At 48.0% G+C, this 20,683-nt stretch overlaps 1 protein-coding gene across 2 annotated transcripts in view; it reads left to right on the forward strand.

Annotated features, from left to right (window-relative positions):
* IGSF3 (immunoglobulin superfamily member 3) overlaps window positions 1-20,683 on the forward strand; it is a 93,086-nt gene that overhangs the window by 18,406 nt on the left and 53,997 nt on the right. For both annotated transcript variants that reach the window (XM_074532102.1, XM_074532092.1), the window contains exon 2: window positions 8,404-8,781. In XM_074532102.1, the coding sequence (XP_074388203.1) occupies window positions 8,404-8,781 (378 nt within the window). The remainder of the gene's footprint in view (window positions 1-8,403; window positions 8,782-20,683) is intronic.

Genomic DNA, 20,683 nt, shown 5'->3' on the forward strand with positions numbered 1-20,683 from the left:
AGGCATTGCCTTGGGCATTCCAGCAGGCTGCTGTAAATGCTGCTTTGTATTGTAGTGCTTAACCAGACCTGGAACCAGCAGCAGTGATACAAGTCACTAGGGCATGGATTCAGTGGGCTGTGAGGCAGGAGAAGCTCCTAAGGATAAGGCACGAGGAGCAGTGCAAGTCAGAACTGCGTGGGCAATCCAACACTTCCTGCCTGCACGCTCCCAATATAAGCATAATCTGCCAGGGAGCTTCTGCTCTGTTCTTCCCATAGTGATAAGGGTAGCAGGGTACTGGATGGGAGGAACATGCTGATCTGGGAGATGGGAAAGGGCTGCAAAGGTCGTGTGCTGACCTTGGAGGAAGAGAAACAGTTGATTAGATGTTTCACAGGACAAGCTCTACCTTAGGTACAGAAAAGAGCCAGCATTCTGTGGGGTTGGTCAAAACTTCTGTGAATACAGGGATTGCAGGATATAAGGGATTCTTTTTTCTCAGCATTTTTGCAGGAGATTAATACAACTGCAGTGAGCAGTAGGTGTGTTGCACCAAGATATTTGGGTCCCCAGCAGTCATGTACCATCATGCCTCTGAAGCAGCAGGGCAGCAGCTCAGTCTGTCCCTCGTGCCACCAGCATGTGTTGTTAGCTTTTACATCCAGGTACATCCTGTGCCACCAAGTGCTTCAAAGCCCTTGTGAAGTAAGGAGGCTGAGCACCACGAGCTGCAGAGCTCAGGGATGTGTGTGCAGGACTGCCCAGCCATTCCCCTTGCTTTGGTTGTGATGGGTATTGCTCTTTTTTCTGACCAAAGGCGTGTCTGGCTGGCTTCTGGATGCTGAGTACTTTGACTTTTCAAAGTAAAGCTGTACTAGATTAAAGAGTAGTTTCAGGCTTCTGTGCAGCAAAGTAACTTTAAATATACTTTCTGGTGGGATGATTGAGAATGATAGAACTGTAAGAGCAGGGAGATCTTGTGTCATGCATCCCCTGGGGCAGCTTCATCTCTGCCTTATGGTATCCATGAAGAAAGTAAGTGTCTATTAGAGGAAGCTGTAGTGTAAGATGCCTCAGTCTCTCACAGAGCAGTCTCTGTGGTGCCTCACTTTCCTAGCTTCTGGGAAATGGAGCATTTACCTAGCTCCCATGACCAGTCTGAAGTCCAAGCCTATTGTTTCTTGTTTTTGCAGTCCCCAATGTAGATAATCAGTTATTATTTCATCCTTCACCATTTTTTGAAGTTTAAAGGTTGTAGTAATGCAGCAACTTTGATGTGTGGCTCAAGAACATGCTGTTCTAAGGTGGTGTTAAAACTAGCATATTTAATATGCCTAATTGTAGAACAGGGAAGGAGCAGTTAGAGGAATGTGACATCCATATAGGATGTAGTTTGCTTAAAAAAGAGGGGGAGAAGAAATCACAAGGGCAGATCACATTGCACACTGTGCATCTGCAGAATACCAATGCCATACTGGGGAAAATAAGGAAGTCTTCTGTCAATGTAAGGGCCAGATCTGAGAAGAACCAAAGGATGTAAAATGGCTCTGATCTTGCCGAGGGGGTCGGATGTCTGACTGGATGCATGTTTTTTGCAGAGGTACAAGACCTCTTTTACAGTCAGAACTTTGGAAGCTAGGCACAGGCCACAGCAATCTATGGTGATTAAAAGAAATGCCATCTCTTTCATATTTATTGAAAACATTTTTCTTAAAAGACAGTAAACATCTGCTGTGGAAGTGAGCGGCTGTGAGACGGAGCGGCGAGCGGAGACGGGGGAAGGCAGTGGTGTTGGAAGAACAAAGAGCTTCCGTGGCAGCTCCTGTCTACTTTGCCCATGCTTTGATATTTCCCCACTGATTCTGATATTTCCATACCAATTATTGTATAAATTGCTCCTGGCTGACCTCGCCACTTAGCCGTTCTTAGCTGGCTCAGCAGTGGGAAGAATTCAAATGAGGAATGAATATGAGTTGGTTTAGGAAAGATGGTCCATGTGCTGGGAGTGGTGGGATGGTGGCAGGAATGGAGGAAGGGGAGGATAAGGGATTCTTTTGGTTGCACCATTTAAACATTAAAGCAGAAGGGTGGAGGATGGGGACAGAGTTGTTCTGCAGGTGGCTCCAGCCAGCCTTTCAGTACACTGAGCTCTCTTGGCATGAGAAAAAATACCCCAAGAAAACACTGTTTTCCCAGAATGAGGCTTTATTGTATTGGGGGAATGGTGGGGGCTTACCACATGTTTTCTTCTGATAGCATTGTTTTTATCCATCTGGCAGCAGGTTGCAGTGTGTGGAGATTGTTCCTGCTGTGACTCATTTATGCAAAAATTAAGCTCAAACCTAATTTTTGGTTGTGTGCCTTAACAGGAGACTTCACAGAATAGCAGGTGTGTGTTGCTAAAAGGTTTTCACTGCTTTGGTGTTGCCTGGTGGGGCAGAGTGTCTCCCTCAGAGATTTTATTTGTCTTCAGCCCATGGCAAAAAAAAATGATGGCTGCTTGGGGAAGCGGCTGGACAATGGTGAGTTTGGAAGAGCCTTCTTGAAATGAATTAATGTTTTGTGAGTGTCAACCCTGCTGTGGAGTCCAGAGAAAAAGCAGGGACTAAGTGATGGGCTGGGTTTGGCAAGAGGTGTCTACAAGCTCTGTGGGTGACAGAAGGGAGAGAGGAGGGGCAATCCCCTGGGAAGCCTTGTGCATAAGTGAGACTGAAAAATGAGTCTGATTGAAGAGGGAATATGAGCTTGGAGGATGCTAACTGTCCCTGAGTAATTCACTGGCAGCAGAGGCCTGTGCAGGGCTCAGTGCTGCTGCTTTGGAGCAGGGGAGTCTGAGCACTGAGAAGAGGTGATGCCCCAGCCTCCAGGACATGGGGAGCTGCAGGAGGAACTCTGCTGGCACTTGCCTCACCTTAGATGGCACCATGCCATGCACTGGAGTGCAGTGGCCAGCTGGGTGGTCAGCCTGGGCTCCTGCAGGTCCCCTCAGATGTGCAGGAGGGCAGCAGTGGCCACAGCCTGTGGTGCACTTGCACCTGCTCTTGGGTTGAGCTTGCCCGGAGCATCTCTCTGCAGCTCAGAATTACACTCTTTAGCATTTATGTCTGAATTGTCTTCATTGCTGGGGACTTTCTGCCAGGTCCTGTGGTCTGCTGCAGATGCTAATTTGTCATAGCCAAGTAGGATTTATGAATTGGTTCCTCCCCTTCCCTCTCCTACCCTGCATGGGGCACAAGCTCCCGTGTCAGTTCTAAGGATGTTTTGAGGGAACCCGTTCAGGTGTTGAGAGCAGAAATAGTCATGCTCTTGGAAAAGAAGCCAAAATGGTACCTTTTTAAGCTTCTGTTATAGTATAACCAAGGCACAGTCTGCAGACCCATGTCGTTGAAGAGTACAGTTTGCAATGACATGGGTTGTGAAGGGGAACAAGAACAGCTGTACCAGTTCAGAGTAAATCCTGCACCTTGCTCAGCATCGTGCCTCAGAAAGCCCTAGGCAAGCAGCTGTGCAATTGTAGCTTGTTTTGGGAGCCTTAGGAACCTGATGTGATTTACCTGTTTGGTAGCCCTCTTTCATGGACTTGTCCCACTCATATTTTGACCCTTGTAAATTTTTCCATACCCACAGTACCCTTGTCAAGGGCATCCACAGGTCTGCTGTGTTCAGCTGCATGAACTGCCTCCCTTGTTATAAATCTAGATCTGACTAGTTTCAGTTGATGGCCCTTGGTATTTAAACTAGAGGAGATGGTCAAGGGTCAAATTCTTGACCATCTTTGCCATGGCATATATATTTGTGAAAAAACCTTTACCAGTTCCCCTTCAAGTCACCTTTGTTTCCCTTCAGTCTCCATTATTTCTGACAGAGAAGCCATTCCCTAGTGTTTATCATCATTGTTGTTCCTCTCTTGACACTTTTTCAGGAGTGCCTGTAAGTTGAACAAACAATAGCAGCAACAACAAAGCCCAGATGTGTGCTGTGTATTTGTGAAAGGGAGAGGGATCTCCTTGGAAATGTTCTCTGCCTGATAAATGTAGTCAAAGGCACAAAGTAATTTTTAAAGGAAATTTAGGATTAATATTGTCAGTTATTGACAAATAGTGCTTTAGAGATTCTCTAAAAATGAAAACTTCTGTAAAGCTGCAGGGGTGGAAATATCCCCTCAAACCATGTAATCCTTTTGGTGTTCATCACTGTTAGCCCTGGTGCTTATAGAAGATATCTATACCAAGAAGATATGTATATCATGACTTTTTTAGTCACTGCCTAGTGATTAGAGACCCAGGATACTACTCACAACAACTCAAGTTTCTCCTTCACATTAAACGACTACTGGCAGTGATTATTGATATCAAAGATAACTTGGTGCAACTGCTGCAGTGCTTTTGGATGTGGTGCAGACATAACCCATATGGTCTGAGACGGAGAGAATATTTGTGCAAGAGGCTCTTCATCATTCTGTCATGAGTTTTTATTTATTCTTGTGAGCTGTCAATGCTGTGGCAGAGTTTTTGTGTGCCCAGGCATCCTTTTATTACACCTACCTGTCCCTTGCAATTAGCCTTGAGTCAATGTTCTCAGCTAAAATTTTGCACACATGTTCTTGTGAAAGGGACCTGTAAGTCCACCTCCTTCCCAGAAGGTAAATGTTTGGCCTTTTCTGAAATGGGGCCTCTTCAAAGTGCTTAAATCAGGCACCTGAAATGACCAGTTGTGTGTGGAAAGCCTGAGCTCCGAGCTCTGTGTGGGTTTCATTGGAAAGGTCAGATCTTGCCAAAATCATGAGATTGCTGTGAGGGTACAGATTTTGCAAACACACCATGTACTCAGAAGCACTGCTGGGGGAGATACCTGGCTGGCAGGGATGCCTGATGCTCCTTTTTTGCTCCTTTCTTTCTTGGAGAGGCATTGAAATCCTGGCTGTGATGTGACAAGGGGGGACTTGAATGACTGACTCTGACATAGCACTTTTCTCTTGCCTTTCCTGTGCTTTTCAGAGCTGTTTCCCATGACAATTGCAGCGGCCCTGCTGGGAGAGCTGGCATGGGGCAGGTGCAGGGACTGGGCATCTGAGGCTCTTGGGTCCTGCACTGTCCCTTGCTGCTTCAGTGTCAGCACCTGGCTGCACTGCCCCCTCCTGCCCCTGCTCTCATTCCCTGTGCACCTCCAGGCCTTGGGAGATGGGTAAGCTGAGAGCTGCCTGGCTGTTTTTGGCTTGCCCTTGGCTCAAAAGGCTGGAAACAACAGCCCTGATCCAAAGGGATAAGGATCAGGGGATGACTTCCTCCTTATTGCATGAGATTTGCTGTCTTTTGGAAAAAAACAGATGCACAAACCTGCAATTTCTTATTAATTTCAAAGTAGCACTTGGCTCACTACCTCCTCCCTATCAGCCCTTGTGTTGTCACTAAATTATATTGGATTTGCAATTAAAAGCCAGCTGTGCCAGTGCAGTACCAGCCAAATGCCACCATCACTGTCTCCTGGGTGTCCTAGGGAAGGTGTGGAGCACACAGCTCCTCCTGTAGTGAGCTCTTCTCTCACTTCAAGAGGGCATGATAAGAGTTTAAATGGGATCTCAGACACGTTATTTTTGTTAATCAGAGCACTTGCTCACTAAGAAATGAAGTTCTCTTCTTAATACTCTGTATCATGGATATAGCAATTCCCAGAGCTTGCAAAATGCCAAACATCATGCAAAAGGTTTGAGCACAGCATGTACTGCTGGATGTCTCCCTCAGGCTGATTGTTTTTCTTCTTTCCTTTCTTGATTAAAATAGTTTTGGAGAAGTACTTCTGCTTCTGGTGTTTGGGATTTTTTTTTTAAGTGTTGAAAAGCATTTGTGCCCACCCATGTTGGGGCAGGAGTTTACAGCCAGGCACAGGGAACAGCACTGAGGATGTGCTGCTCCCTGCTCCTCTGGAGATCCAGCCTGTTTATCCAACTTCTGAGCCTTTGTGTCTCACCTCTGGGACAGCAGCCTGCTGCAGGCTGTAGCAAAAGCCTGACTGGTTTGTGTTCTATCCATGCTGGAGCTGGGCAGGACTTCTTCTGCACTGTCTCCTTCTGTCCCTCAGCTTCTTAGGCTCCTGGAGCCTGAATGGAAGCAGGGAATTCTTTGGCTTTTAACTCTCTCACTTTGGGCGTCTGTAGGAAGGTGCAGCGATTCAGAGCAAGGGGAGGTAGGAGAGGATGAATGTAGAAAGCGAGTCTCTTCAGAACCTGGAGCAGGACTCCAGGTTAGAGTTACAGTGAAGGTCCTAAAAACTGCTGGGAAGGGAGGGAGGAAGGAAGCCCATGTCCGTGCTGGCTGTGAGGGTGGTGAGATTTGACATCTACTAAAAATCTGTGCTGTGGGTCCCTAGGGTTGTGGTGTTCCAGTGAGCTTTGGAAAGTCAGATACCCATCTCTGATAAAATATTATTTTTTAACTAGATAGCTGGAAAACTCTTATGTAAAAAGTCCAGCGCCGTGTTAAAAGCCTGATAAAGTTGTGCACTTAGCTGAGAAATACCTGATGGAGTGTTGTGTGTGGAACTTTTAATTCCTACCACTGCATATTTGCCTTGTGGTGCAGTTTTAATTGTCATTGCAGGTGGGATATGTGTGTGCTGTAGCAAGGCTATATGTGCATACAGAAATTGCATTATGAACTGTCTTTAGGTGTGTAATAAAGATCTTGTCCTTCCTGCTGCTCTGAAAACAGTTCACTTCAAAGGCTGTAATATTTGCTTTGTCCTTTGGCCTTTTTGGGGTGAGAGAAGAGGCTGCCTGCACTGTAGATGTGTTGGTTGTCTCTAGCAGTCTCTGTCCCCAGGATGAAGAGATTGGTACAGCAAACAGTAGGGGAGTGCTCACCTCTGTTGTTCCTCTCACTGTTTGCTTCAAACGTGCTAGCTTTCCCCGTCCTCCCCTTAAATTACATTATTTCATAAAGAGTAAAAAGAAACATAATTTGGAGCAGCAGCAAGCTGAGCCCAAGTTAATAGTTTGAATTGCACTCCATCTGTTCAGCTGCATGCCCTGATGGATGTGCTGAACCCATTTTTCACAATTTGTTTTAAGCTGCTAAGAACCATCTCTCCTGGCTCCAGTCCAGGCTGGCTGTGGTGAAAAACTTCATTTCTGGACGTCGATGTTCAGAGGGCAGGATTGAATCAATAAACCCCAGATTCAAGGCTGCCTCTTCACCTACAGGATGCCACTTTTTGAAAGCTTAAATTCTTCTCTGGACTTGAGTGTTGTTATTGAAAATTAGAGAAAGGGCGGGAACCCCCAACACACAGACGCTCAGAGAGGATGAAATTTGCAAACGTGATTATGCAGGACCTGCTTTAAATCGGCTTATTGCTGTTTTATGATGGCAAGCAAGCAGTCACAGAAGCCAGGGTGATTGGCCTTGCCATGTGTGCATGCTGCTGGTAACTCAATAACCGATGAACACCCACCGTGGTCTCCAGACCTCGAGCCTTTGATGTAGCAACAAACAAGATAGATTGCTGTAATTTATCTGGCCCCTGGAGGGCTGTGCTGGTAATGTGCCATGAGCCCAAGGGCCAGCCATCCATAATCTGTGTAAAAATCCGGCGGATCGCGGTCGCCGTGCTGCAGGGCCGGCTTTGTTTGGTGCCTTTGCGTGTGCACAGCGCAGGGCACTGGGCCCTGACTTCAGAGCCAGGGGCACTGAGCTTTACTGGAAAGTGCCCCCTCCTTCCATTATCTTTAATTGGGTTTGTTGTGTGCTAAATGCACACCTTTCAAATTGGCTTGGGAAGGCAGTGCCAGAAACCTGATATTTCTCTGTGGGCCTTTACAAGCGTAAGAGAGAATGGAGAAGGTGTGCTGGGTTTGGTGAAAGAGAAGGGGGTTTTGTAGCAGCTGAAGCTTCTGGCAGGTTTGCTGATGGACGATGAGTGCCTGGGGAAAATAAGAAGGGGGTTTTGTAGCAGCTGAAGCCTCTGGCAGGTTTGCTGATGGAGGATGAGTGCCTGGGGCATTGGAGTTGGGTGGCCCAGCAGCCAAAGGAGAGGGAGTGTAACCCCCTGGCCTCTCTCCATGGGGTGATTCGGAAAGTAAAAGTACTGAAAACAATGACATGTCACCTTGAGTTTCTGATTTGTTACTGCATGGTGCGTTGCCCTTTCACACCTGGGTTCTCACCATTTCCAAACAAGGGGCTTGTGTTACCTCAAAGCTGCTTCTTTTGTGGGGTGTTTTTAAAAACACTTCCATTGAGTCAGCAAGAGTTCTGCAGTGTGACTCGGGGTGCTGTGCCAGAGCCTGATGTGCCGGATGTAAACCAGGGTGTGAGGGCTTGCTTTGTCCAGCAGGGCCATGGAAGAAGGGCAGGGATATATCTGGGTGTAGGTGTGGGGATTGCCTGCGCTGGTCAGTAACGCTGGGCTCCTCTCCTCCCACAGGCATGGCACTGGCCCAGCGGCAAGTGACGGTGCAGGAGGGCCCTCTCTACCGCACGGAGGGCTCCCACATCACGCTGTGGTGCAAGGTGAGCGGCTACCAGGGCCCAGCGGAGCAGAACTTCCAGTGGTCCATCTACCTGCCCTCGGCCCCCGAGCGGGAGGTGCAGATCGTCAGCACCGTGGACCCCTCGTTCCCCTACGCCATCTACACGCAGCGCGTGCGCGGCCGCGGCATCTTCGTGGAGCGGCTGCAGGGCGACGCCGTGCTGCTGCACATCACCGAGCTGCAGGAGCGCGACGCCGGCCAGTACGAGTGCCACACGCCCAACACCGACGAGAGGTACTTCGGCAGCTACAGCGCCAAGATGAACCTCGTGGGTAAGCTGTGCTGCTCGCGGCCTGGCTGGGCCTGTGGGGTGGTGCAGTTCCTTTGAGGGGCCCCCTAAGCTGTACGTTCGCTGGTAGCAGCAGGCAGGCAAGGAGACTCCACATGGCTTCTGAGGGTGCTAATGAGGTGAGGGTTAATTGGGGGTCCCACCCCTGGGAACAGCATGGTTTCTGAGGGGGAGCCTAGGGAGAAAAGGGCCAAGAGGAATCTGGTCTCCCTCACAGCTTAATGAGGACATTGAAAGTGGACGCAGAATAAGATTTGGACGGGCAGGCAAAGAGACTCCACACAGCTTCTGAGGGGGCTAATGAGATGAGGATTTATTGGGGGTCCTATCCTCGGGAGCAGTATGGATTCTGAGGGAAAGAGGGAGGGCCTAGAGAACATGGTCTCCCTCACAGCTTAACAGGGAGATTCAAAGGGGATGTGGAATAAGACTTGGGCAGGCAGGCAAGAAGACTCCACATGGCTTTAGGGCGTGCTCATTAGATGAGGGTTTATTGGGGGTCCCACCTCTGAGAGCAGCAGGGTTTCTGAGGGAGAAGAGGGGAAGAGAGGGAGAGCCTAGGGAGAAAAGGGCTGAGAAGAGTCTGGTCTCCCTCACAACTTAACAGGGAGATTCAAAGTGGGTACAGAGTAAGATTTGGCCCATTGGGATTACATATACATGATACTTTCTGAGGGAGAAGGGGGGAACGGGAAGGGGGAGGAAGAGAGGGAGAGCCTAGGGAGAAAAGAGCCAAGAAGAACGTGGTCCAAGCTGGTCTCCCTCACAGTTTCACAAGGAGATTCAAAGTGGGTGCAGAACAAGACTTGGGCAGGCAGGCAAGGAGTCTCCACACGGCTTCTGAGGGTGCTAATTAGATGAGGGTTTATTACAGGTCCTACCCCTGAGAGCAGCAGGGTTTCTGAGGAAGAAGGGGAAGAGAGGGAGAGCCTAGGGGGAAAGGACCAAAAAGAATCTGGTCTCTCTCACACAGCTTAACAGGGAGATTCAGAGTGGGCATGGAATAAGATTTGGCCTGTTGGGATTACAGATACATGATACTTTCTGAGGGAGAAGGGGGGAAAGAGAGGGAGAGCCTAGGGAGAAGAGGGCCAAGAAGAATCTGGTCTCCCTCACGCAGTTTAACAGGGAGATTCAAAGTGGGTGCAGAGTAAGACTTGGCCCATTGGGATTACACATCCATGATACTTCAGGGGAGGATCACAGGTTTGGAATAAACGGTACATTTTCAAGGGGTGAGACAGAGCATACCATTAAACTGAAATGTAACTCCACAATGGAGTGTGAGACCCTTCCACCCAACATGTACAGTGTGGTCTGCATAGGCTGTCAGATAAAAAGACTGTGAGGGAGAGGCAGAGTGGAGAGCAGGTGGCACAGTGGTGGGAATTGCAGGAAATCATGGTGTAGAGGCACAGGAAATAGTGAGCTTTCTTCACTAATAAGGCCTTTATAAAAATGAGACTCCAGGCAGTACGGCTGGGCAGAGGAATGTTTGAAGCCATGGCTGAAAGCAAAACTGGGGCTGATTTACAGAGAGGGAAAGGGGCAGGCAGTCTGTGTTAGATGGCACAAGTCACAGACCAGAGAGCTGCCTGCCAAAGGTGGTGAAATAACTGAGCAGGGAAGAGAGCAGTAGTAATGAGCAGCACATAAAAGGGAACAGGAGAGATGGTCATCTTCAGGCTCTTACAGCAGTGCTGAGTACATCCTGACACCACTGAGCAGACTGAGCTGTCTGTAGATGAGTGTGCAGAAGCTGGTTTGGGAATTTTTTTTTCTTTTTTTTTTGGTTTGTGTTAGAAGAATCGAAAACAGGTACTTATAAAATCTGGAGTATTTCCATGGCACCTCTTTGACTAGATGATTTGACCTTTTCAAGCTTCAGCTTGCTTTCTGTATCTCAAAGCTCAAAGCAGTATTTGAAGTGTCTAACTCAGCTAACAGCAGTCAAATTTAGCTTCCATCCAACTCTTTGGCTAAAAGACCTCTAAAAAAGCTCCTGTTCAACACAGACGCCCCTCTAGCAAATTCAAGCCCACAGACAGCAAGCAGGGTTGCTTTGCTTAGGAGGTGTCTGTGAGGCTGCAGCTTGGAAACCACTTTGACATTATCCAGCCCAGGGTGGTGCTGGTGGTTCAGGCTGTGTTGACACAAGAAATCCAGGGTGAAAAGAGCCAGGATATGATTTCAATCACAATAGCCTTCCTTCAGGTTGAGCTTCTTGCCTTGACTTTTTTCCTTCAGAGCCCCTGTCCCAGGTGAATCTCCACAGCATGGGTGTAGGTGCTTATTTATGTGCTTTTTTTGCCATCTGATGTTCATGAGTGGTTGGGGGGGTAGATGCCTGAGTATTCTATTTTTCATCTGTAGGTCTGCAATTTGCTTTAGGTCTCCAGATTTGCAGTTCCCACTGCAGTTTAAACAAAACTGAGTCAGCGCGGCTTTTGTTAAGTCACCTTGGGGAGTGAAACCCATTGAAACCAACACCCACTGAAAAAACGTGCCTGGGGGCAGGGTGGGGATGGATGGATTCTGGTGGCTCTGCCAAAGAGCTGGAATTGAGCACAGTCAGCATATCCAGTGGCTGGGCAGTGGGAAGCTCCTCCTCTGCTCTCCCAAGAGTCTGGGGAGCCAAAGCTGGGTTGATCTCTTTTTGCTCTGTCCTTCCCTTTGCACAGCTACAAACCAGGAAGATCTGGGAGTCTGTAGACACCCATGAACTGTGCTTGGAGGACATTGGCTTTGGGGCTTACATGTGTCAGAGATACTCAAGAAAATTGATCTAAAGTAACTTCTAGTGGATTAGTTAAATCACATTATGCCCCTCCATGGATGCTTGTGCTCAGGATTTTGGGTTCTAATTTGGTTTAGCTTAATTCATTTCTGAAAATTCACTTTGGAAATGGTTTAGGGTCACTTGCATTTTGAACATGAGCATCTGTGTACATTGCCTTCTGTGGGTTAGCCAAACTCTTGACAGAAACTGAATTTTTCTGAGTGCTCCCAGCAATGACCTGTAGGCAGAATGCCCTTACACAGAGACTTCCTTCTGCCTCTCATTCATGGGAAGTGGTGCTGGCTTCAACTCTGTTGGACCCTGAAGCCCTTTTGGGGAAATGGGCTCCTCTCTGCAGACCTGGGTAGATCACAGATCCTTGCTATTTTCCTATTTCAACTATAGGTTGGGGGTTTTTGGGCTGGTTTTGTTTCTGCAGACAGTATGCAAGAAGAGGTGCAGAAAAGAGTTACTGTTCTCATTTTCTCAGAAAAAGAACCAAACTTTTTTTTTTTTTTCGTTCATCCAGTTATGAATTTTTAATTGACTCATTAGATTGAGTGGCTCTTTTCTGGCAGCAGCAGAGCCTGAAGGGAGACAGGTTTGTTAGCATCTCTATTCTCTCCACTTATGTGTGAAGTGGATGGTTTTGAAGCAGTGTTGATTTTAGGCTTGCTGCTCTGGGACCTTGGAATTGTTGTGTCCCATGGTTTGAGGAAGGAGCTGGAGGAGGAGTTTCTCCTCTTTTCCACCTTCATGCTACAGCCACAGGGACAGGGGAGCTGCATGGGACCCTGGTGCAGCAGCACGTGGGGCTGCTCTCTGCACTGGGGCATTTCAGCTTGCAGCAGAGCAGCTGGGATGTGTTCTGCTCCTGCCATCTGAGCATTGGTGAAGGCTGTGTCTCCAGGGCCCTGAGCCTGCTAAAAAACAATCTTGTCAGCTTCAGAGACATGCCAGTTTGGCTTGAAAGTACACTTCTCTCCACCTCGTGAGCAGCAAGCATGGTTAGTTGTCCCTGTGCCATTATTAATGTCACTGTTCCAGATTGCTTTTCCCTCACTGAGACTTTGGCCTAGTACTGCTTTGAGGACCTGATGTCTGTGATGGCCTGGAGTAAGAAGTGCTCCCCAGGCACTCTGTGGGACTCTTATCTGAATTTTAGGCATGCAACACAAGTGCTAATCTCACTGAAGCTAGGAATGAGGCCAGTCATGTGGTTCAAAGGCCTTCTGCCATGCAGCATGTGTATCGAGGCTTAATCTTCTTCACCAGTCTTCAACTGCTTCAAAAACAAGCCTTTCTGTATCCTACTGCTCCTCTTCTCATCCCCCTCTGAGCTGCAGCTTTGGGATGATGGAGTCGTGCCTGGGCTGTGAGATGTGTTAGGAGAAGAATTTAGGACATCTCAGGTGCTGAGGGAGGTGGGGTAAAAAAAAGAAAGCTCTTCCGGATGTTGTGGAGCCATGGCCTTGTGACTGATTTATGAGAAAAGATTAGCCCATGTACAGAGTCTGCAGCTCTGTTGTTTGCCTTCAGATTTTAGCTCCCTGAGACTGACACAAAATTGTGTCATGCTCTTTTACTCAGGGTGGCAGGAAAATATTTTGGAAGATCTCGTGAGTTGTCTGCCACCCATTTAACACCAGACTCGCTGCCTAAGGTAGATATCCAGGCAAAATTCCAATTTCAGAGGACAGAAAAGGACAAATCTGGAGAGCAGTGCATCTTTGTTTAAATTAAGCTCATTGTTCTCTGTGTTGACTAAAGAAAGATCCTGCATGTTAGACTGGAGCTAGGCACTAGTGGCTGTAAACTTGGCTGCTTTTGGAGACTTGCCCTATCAGGCTTCTAAGCAGCTGATGGGAATTTTGACTTTGTGGTTGAATTGGGAAGACACTTGAGTGTGCAGCAGAGTGTGCTGTACAAAATTTAAATTAGGATGATTAAATCATGGATCTGGGGACAGTGCACACGGTTGTGTTGGGGTCCTGCTTGTTGCTGACTGTGATAAGTATGTACTTTTTTAAGAAGAGACAGCAAAAAATTTGTAGGTGAAGGAAAGCAGCATCCCTGAAGCACAGGATCACCACTGACAAGACAGCAGTATTTTCCAGGTTACCACTGGAATTATCCCTTTTCTTAACTCTTGAAATATGGGCAGAAGAGGAGGTTTCTGTGCAGTAATTTAGCTGGTGAAGCTGCAGGAGTGCTATGCAAATTGAGGTGGTGGTTTGTGCTTCTCCTGTTGATGGGTAAACTTGTGTTTTGCTGCAGGGTAGAACTGAGCACATGGCAGTTCCTTCAAAGAGTGTGAGTCACTGCAAATTTGTACTCCACTGTATCTCTGCCATGAATTGTTTGTGTGCCTGTACCCTCACTTAGATAACAGTGAAGAGGCCCAGGTCTAACCTCTTCAGAAGTTTCAGACTTTTATCTCAGTGTTTTTTCATCTGTGCTCCCAAAAACGTTGAGATCTTTTTCAGAGTAAGTGATTTGAGGGAAAAAATCAAGCTTTGAGGTTTTTCTTAAACAGGTAGTGATAGAGCGGGAGGAAAGGTTTCAAAGCACTTGAGGAGGTGGCAGGTCTTTTAGTCTTTATTTTGGGGGAAGCAGCTGTACAGCATCAATCCTAAACAAGTTAAAGCAAAAAAATGAAAGGGGATTGGCTGGGAAGAGACCACAGTCCCCACGGTACCACAGGCTGGGAAGAAGCAATGTCAGTGCAGACTTGAGAAACAAGGAGCACTCAAACACAGCTGCCTTTGCAGTGGGCAGGGGCTGCTGTGGAGCTGGTGGTGGTGCCTGCAGGGATGGTCACCAGGACCTGTTTCCAGCCAGGCTTAGGTCCCAGAGGGCAGAGGGGCTTCATGCTGGCTCAGTGCTATTCAGTGGCTGCCCTGTCAGCCTGATCACAATTCTGCTCTCTGCTGTTTCGCACTGGTCTCATCCTGCCTGGCTGGGTTGGTGCCTTGGCCTCTGCCCTGTTCTCCTGTGTCCTGCATTACCTGTGGTGGCTCCCATGGGCTGTGTGTGTTTTTTTGGCTGGTAGCCCCATGGTGGAGGAGTTTCTACACCATGCCAAGTTTGGGAGTGGTGGAGGGCAAGGGCATTGCTGGGTGAAGAGCCATCTGCATCTCTGCAGGTCAGGGTGTCTGTGTCTGTGTGGTGGGGGTCTTGTCTCCTAATGCTGAGCTGCCCAGGGCACTTGAGCTCTCTGCAGAGCAGGACTCAGTCCATGGGCACTCAGACCATGCCTTCAGGAGTTTGTCTTCAGGATGCTGTGTGCCCTGCAGCTGTGACATGTAACTGTGGCCACTTGCAAGCCCGTGGCTGGGACAGGGAGGACAGGAGTAGGGTGTGTCTGAGAGGCTTTGGTGCCATGGGAGGTGGCAGAAAAGTTTATGCAGGCCAGACAGCACTGGAAAGAAGGGAGCTGTGTGTGTCTCAGACAAGCCTTCAAGAGAAGAAAGCAGGTCTCTTAATTGAACTTGCCACCAAAAACCTCTGCTGAGAGCGAAAGAGTGTGTAGCAGTCAAGGAAAAAAAAAAAAGAACTTTTATTATCCCAAACCAGCTGCTGCTGCTTGTTGCCAGCCGCTTCCCTTCTTCTTCATTGAGTGCTGCCATACGTGATCTGTCTGAGGACAGAGCAGAGGGAGAAAGTCACGTCACACTTTGGGTTTGGGAGAGCACAGTCTGCTCCTGGCAGCCTGGGTGAGAGCAGTCACTTCTCTCCCTGTGGGGCACGTGGGTTATTCCTGCTGTCAGCAGGGCTGAAGGTGGCTTTGCTTGAGGCAGGTGTCCAGGAGAGGGATGGCAGTCTCAGAGACAGGGACCTACCAGTTGTGATAGAAATCTTTGGGGCTCTTCTTTCTGTGCTGCATTTTTCTTTGTCTTCACCTGAGAGACAGGGAAAAGTGTTTGTCACTGTACTTGAGTGAGCAGCTTGTGTCCTGGGGAGACCAGGCTTTTTGCAGATGAGCAACAGCAGGGCAAAAATTGAAATAAACACTTCAGCCTGTCCTGGAAGGTTGCAAAGGCTTCATCTCTGGAGGCTTTCAAGACCTGACAGGATCAAGATCTGAGTGGCCTTGTCTGACCTTAGAGCTGACCCTGCTTGGCCCTGTAGCTGCACCACAGACCCCCAAGGTCCCTTCCACCCTGGATTGTGCTGTGATGAGGTACTTGACTGCACTGCAGAAAGGAACCACTCTTAGGCAGCATTTTGGAGGGTTGGTGCTAAATAAAGGAGTTTGGAGGGTCAGAGCTAAATAATGGCATAACATTGATGACCTCAACCAGGTGAGAACACCAAGGACTATTTTACATCCCCAAATTATATTTTTTTTTCTGCCATATTTTTTATATTTCATATTGTTCTTATTTCTCTCGTGAGGTTGCAGGAGTTGCTCTCTATTGCTCTGCTCTGCTGTTTGAAGGTGGAACTTGGAAATCCTAAGTACAGATGTCCTAATCTCCCTTAGTCTGTCTTGGCAGCTTGGCTACCTCCATGAAACATGTGTGTGCCTTATCTGGGCAAGCTGAGTGAATTAACAAAGTGAGCTGCAGGATTGGTGTTGTGCTGTGTGAGTTGCGTTCATCTTCGCCTGTTTGGGCTGTGCTTGTTGCAGTAATTAGCTCCCCAGAGGAGCAAAATGTCCTTCACTTTCAAATTACCCTTTAGCTGGCATTAAAAAGGGATTTAAAAAAAAAAATCAAATGCCTTCTTATAGGTGGCCCTTTGCAGCTAGACACAGGGTATTTTGTTCTTACTGTCCTCCTTTATATGCCTAATTCTTTCTGTAGTAACCTTCACAAAATAATTGACCTATGCTCCTCTGCTTTTTCTTTCTGTTCCTGCTATGGATGGAAAAGAAGTATTTGTCTGTTAATGGGGAGGGAGTGGGGAGGGGGAAACATATTTACCTCTGGCAGCTCCTGTGGCCAGGGCCTGGGGAATTGCACCTGCTTTGAGATGCTACAGGCATTCAGCCCTGTTATGCTGCCAACTTGCTGCATGTCCCTGGATATGGAGCAATCCATCTCCCTCCCCATTTTCCAGCTGGTAAAATTAGGGATAATAGCACACAAGCCTTTCACAGAGTCTATGCTAAATAATTGTGATGGGCTTTGAGCTCCTCAGATAGCGGGAGTTAAAAACAAAGGCTTATATTTCAGCTCTGCCTGGTAATAATGCTGAATAGGATTCATCTCCTGTCCTGCTTAGTCATTTCTGCTATCTTGGAAGTGTGGCTGCCTGAGCTCACCCAGTTTTCCCTGGCAGAAGCTGTGAGGCTGATAGGCACTGCCAGACTGGGGGCCAGTGATCTGCAGCTACGTGGGAGCCTGACACAGGCAACCCTGTGCTTGAGTCATGTACAGTTTGGCAGTGAATTCCATGTGCTGGTTATTCCTTGTGCTTCCCAAACCTCTCTCTTGTAGACAGCAGTCAGGTTGGAGCTGATGGCTTATGACAGAAATCTCTGTGCGTGCCCTCGCATAGCGGGACAGGGCTCACTCCTTGTGTGTGTCTTTGTCTCATCCCATGTTACTGTGTTTTCCTGCTATTCCTGTTTCATTGCAGTTTGCCATCTCCTATTCTTTTCTTTCTGTTTGTTGTATTACATTGCATCACTTCTGTACCTCGGAATGTGCAGGAGGAATGGAACAAATGGTGGGCTGTCTGTGCCTAAAAAATGGGCAATCCATTGTATCCACTCCTTCATTTCTTTCTTCAGTTTTTTCTGCCCTGAACCTCAAAACCTCAAGCGGTTTGGTGGCATGACATGCTTTGTGGGAAGGGCTCTCAGTTGGGGATCTGCTTTTATTTTTTTTTTATGGCATCCACCTACCCATTTCTCAAAAACCTGGCATTAGACGCATTTGGAACACATCGCTGTATTCCATATGTTTTTCCTATATTGTCCCCTTTGAGGCAGAGGTACTTTTTTTTTAAATTTAGCTAGCATGTGGAGAACAATTATAATGAGAATGTGTGTCCTTTTTTGGACATACCTGTACGCTTGTGCTGATGCATTGTAAGAAAAAAATGTATTCTTAAAAGCCATTTCTAAAAATGTAAATTAATTCAGCCTCAGGCAATTGCACAGCCCTCTGCTCACAGATCTAGGCTTGTCTTTAAAATGAGCCCTCTTGTTTCCAGACTTTGTACATCCCTTCCTTGTCAGGAAAGCAGGTGTGGAACCCTGAATGCTGACTTGCCTTCAGACTGTAAAGAGCTGCAGTGTTTTGCTTGGGTGGCTTTCTGTGCAGCGCCGAGCCTGAATCATAACATCAGGACAGTCAGCTAAAATGATCTTTGAAAACCAAGCAGCCTTTCCTGAAAAAGCCTCTTTTCTGAAGGCTCTGAGTCGTGCCCTCCAGTGTGCTCTCGAGCCGTGTCTGGCTCCTCTCAGGCGTTCCTCAGGGTGATGGGAATGTGGCACTTGCTTTTTGCTGAGCCCTGAGCCTGCTCAGTGCCAATGAGGCTGCAGGGCTTGGGGTCCTCTGCTGCCCTGAAAGGAATTGCTGAAAACACAACCCTGCTCAGACCATGTCTTCTTTTTTCTTCTCTTGCTGTCTCTTCCATGTGCTTTGCCAGTTCCTGGGAAAAAGAGGTGTTTGGTAATCATAACTGTTGTGTTTTATAGGATGCCTTTCAGTATGTCCCCCAGAGTAGAGAGATTGGTGACATAAGTTGTGTATATTGGCATAATGTGCTGAGAGAGGTAAAGGATGCAAAGGTTTTTAAGTAGGAAAAAAGAATCTTTAGTCAGAGAGCTTGGTGCATTTGAAGACCAGCTCTACCACCAGTGGGTTATTCAGCATCCTAAGTTCAAGCATGGGGCAAAAGGTTGTCTAATATTGGAAACAGTTTAGTGCTGTCTCCCATCCTGAATTCAACATTTCCTCCTGATGTAGTCTGGGCAGTCCTAATCCCTTTTTTCTCCCCCCCACAAATGATTACTTTTTCGCTACATGCAGAACTAAGAGAAGCTCTGAAATATAAGAAAAAAATTACTGCGCACAAAAGCAGAGCCAGAAGGAGCTGGGCTGGGTTGGATGAGCAGGTGGTGGAGCCAGCAGGCTGCAAAGTGGGCTGGGCAGAGCCTGGTACCTGCCTCGTACCTCCTGTGCACTCGGCAGCTTTCCAGGGGCGGGAGGGGAGCTCAGGGACACCCATCTCTCCTTCCACCTGCACCCGTGCGGGGCACTGAGCAGCCAGCACGGCCTGGTGGCTCCCTGGCATGGGGACCATCACCCAGTGGCAGAGCCTGTTGGCATTTCTGGCAGCCTGTTTGGAGAGGCTCACAGCGTGCAGGTTCTGTGCTCTGTGCCTCCAAAGTCTCTCGGCGTTGAGCGGGGGAGCTGCGGCTGCGAGCGCAGCTGGTAACATATGGCACCCGTCCCCTGCCTTAGCAATTGCTCACTGAACTCTGACAGGGAATACGGTCCCCGTGGCTCCAGCCAGCTGCAGCACTGAGAAATCCTGCAATGGAGCGGCCCCTGATTCCATTACCACCGAAGACTTCGCCTTCCACATTGCCTATTCTTCCTGCTGTGCCTCCCTGGGGAGGTTTTTGCTGTGTTTACTCTTCCTCCCACTCTTCTTTCTTTTCTTTTTTTTTTTTCTAATTTGTTTTCCCTGGAGAATTGTTTTATTTGTTCTTTAATTCCAGCCCCTCAGACTTGGTTGCTGCGCACTTCTGTCGCTCTGCTGCCCTGAGAGGCAGGGGCAGCTGTCTCTGCTGTTGATGTGATGCCTTCCTTGAGTTCTCTTGGAGAGCACGTAGGTCTGGTGATGAACAATGGAGTCTCCATATAGCAGAGGATGAGTGCAGTGCCCATTGCTCAGCTCTGTGCCACAAAATGCTCCCTGTGGTGTGGATCTTGTTGAAAAATTGCAAAACCAACAAAGTCAAACTGGTGGCTGGTGCTCAAGCAAACTGCAGAGCAGCACAAATCTCTCCTAGGAGCATTACCGATCTACATCAGATCTTTTCTGTCATCTCAGATAAGATAGCACTAAACTTGAAATCCTGCTGCCTCTGGCCCACCCCTAGCTCTGATGATTTGGAATCCTTATCTGTAATTAGAGATGTTGCTGTTGAGCATCAGGAATAGAAGGGTTGGGGGAAGGGGCAGATGGGGAGAATCCTTTAGGTTTAAAGCTCCAGAGGGTTTCTGCCTTGCTTTTGCTACCCACAGGAGAGGTGGGAAAGGGAAGGCAATTCTTTGGTGGTTTGGAGCTCCACAGCAGCCCTATCCTCCTCCTCCTTCAGCCCAAAGCCCTGGCAGGACTGGCCTTCCTCCCCTCTCCTTTCAGCTCCAGGTGGTGCAGAGCTTTGCTCTATGTGCTGAGAAGGAAACCTGACCTGCTCTGGGACACAGCTGCCCCTTGGTGAGGAGGAGTTGGGGAGAGAAATTTTCCATCTTGATTCTGTGTCTGCCCTGTCAGTTTAGCCCCCTAACAGTTTTACAATCTTTATCTGATATAGGTTTAAGAGGATTTCCCTGGGCGCAGTGGGATTATTATAAGTCAGAGAGCAGTCTCCAGCTGATATTCCTTCAGCAAGTATTTATTTTAAGTGGGTTTAACAGTATTTAATTTTAAAAAAACCAAAACTTTCTGGGTTGGTTTTTTTTTTCATGAGTTGCAAGTAATTTGTTTGTGCGATCAGAAAAGTAGAGCCTGAATAAAATGAAGAAATGTATTATTGCTTTCCAGGCTGGGGGTGGTGAAAGGAAAGCAGCAGCTGGAGGTGGGGAGGATAGAAGATAAAATAGTAATGTGTTGGGAAAAGTAACATTATTCCATGCAGCACTGATTAGTAATACTGCCAAACAGCTGTTTATAAATGGGAAATGTAATGGGAAGGGGGGCTGCAAGGAACATGAGAGTGCTGCAGGCACTGCTGAGTCATCATACGAGGAGGGGATGGCTTCTGTCAGCCTTTTATCTGCCCCCTGGGGTATCGGGGACTGTGCTGCTGCAGCCCCCGGGAGCATGGGGGGCTGGGGGTGTCCCCTCCACCCTCCCTGGCCCTTGTGGGAGGGTGCTCAGTTGTTTTTGTACATAACACGCTCCCCCCATTTAGGAGTTT

Source organism: Zonotrichia albicollis, chromosome 2, assembly GCF_047830755.1.
Source record: "Zonotrichia albicollis isolate bZonAlb1 chromosome 2, bZonAlb1.hap1, whole genome shotgun sequence".
Classification (NCBI taxonomy): Eukaryota; Metazoa; Chordata; class Aves; order Passeriformes; family Passerellidae; genus Zonotrichia; species Zonotrichia albicollis.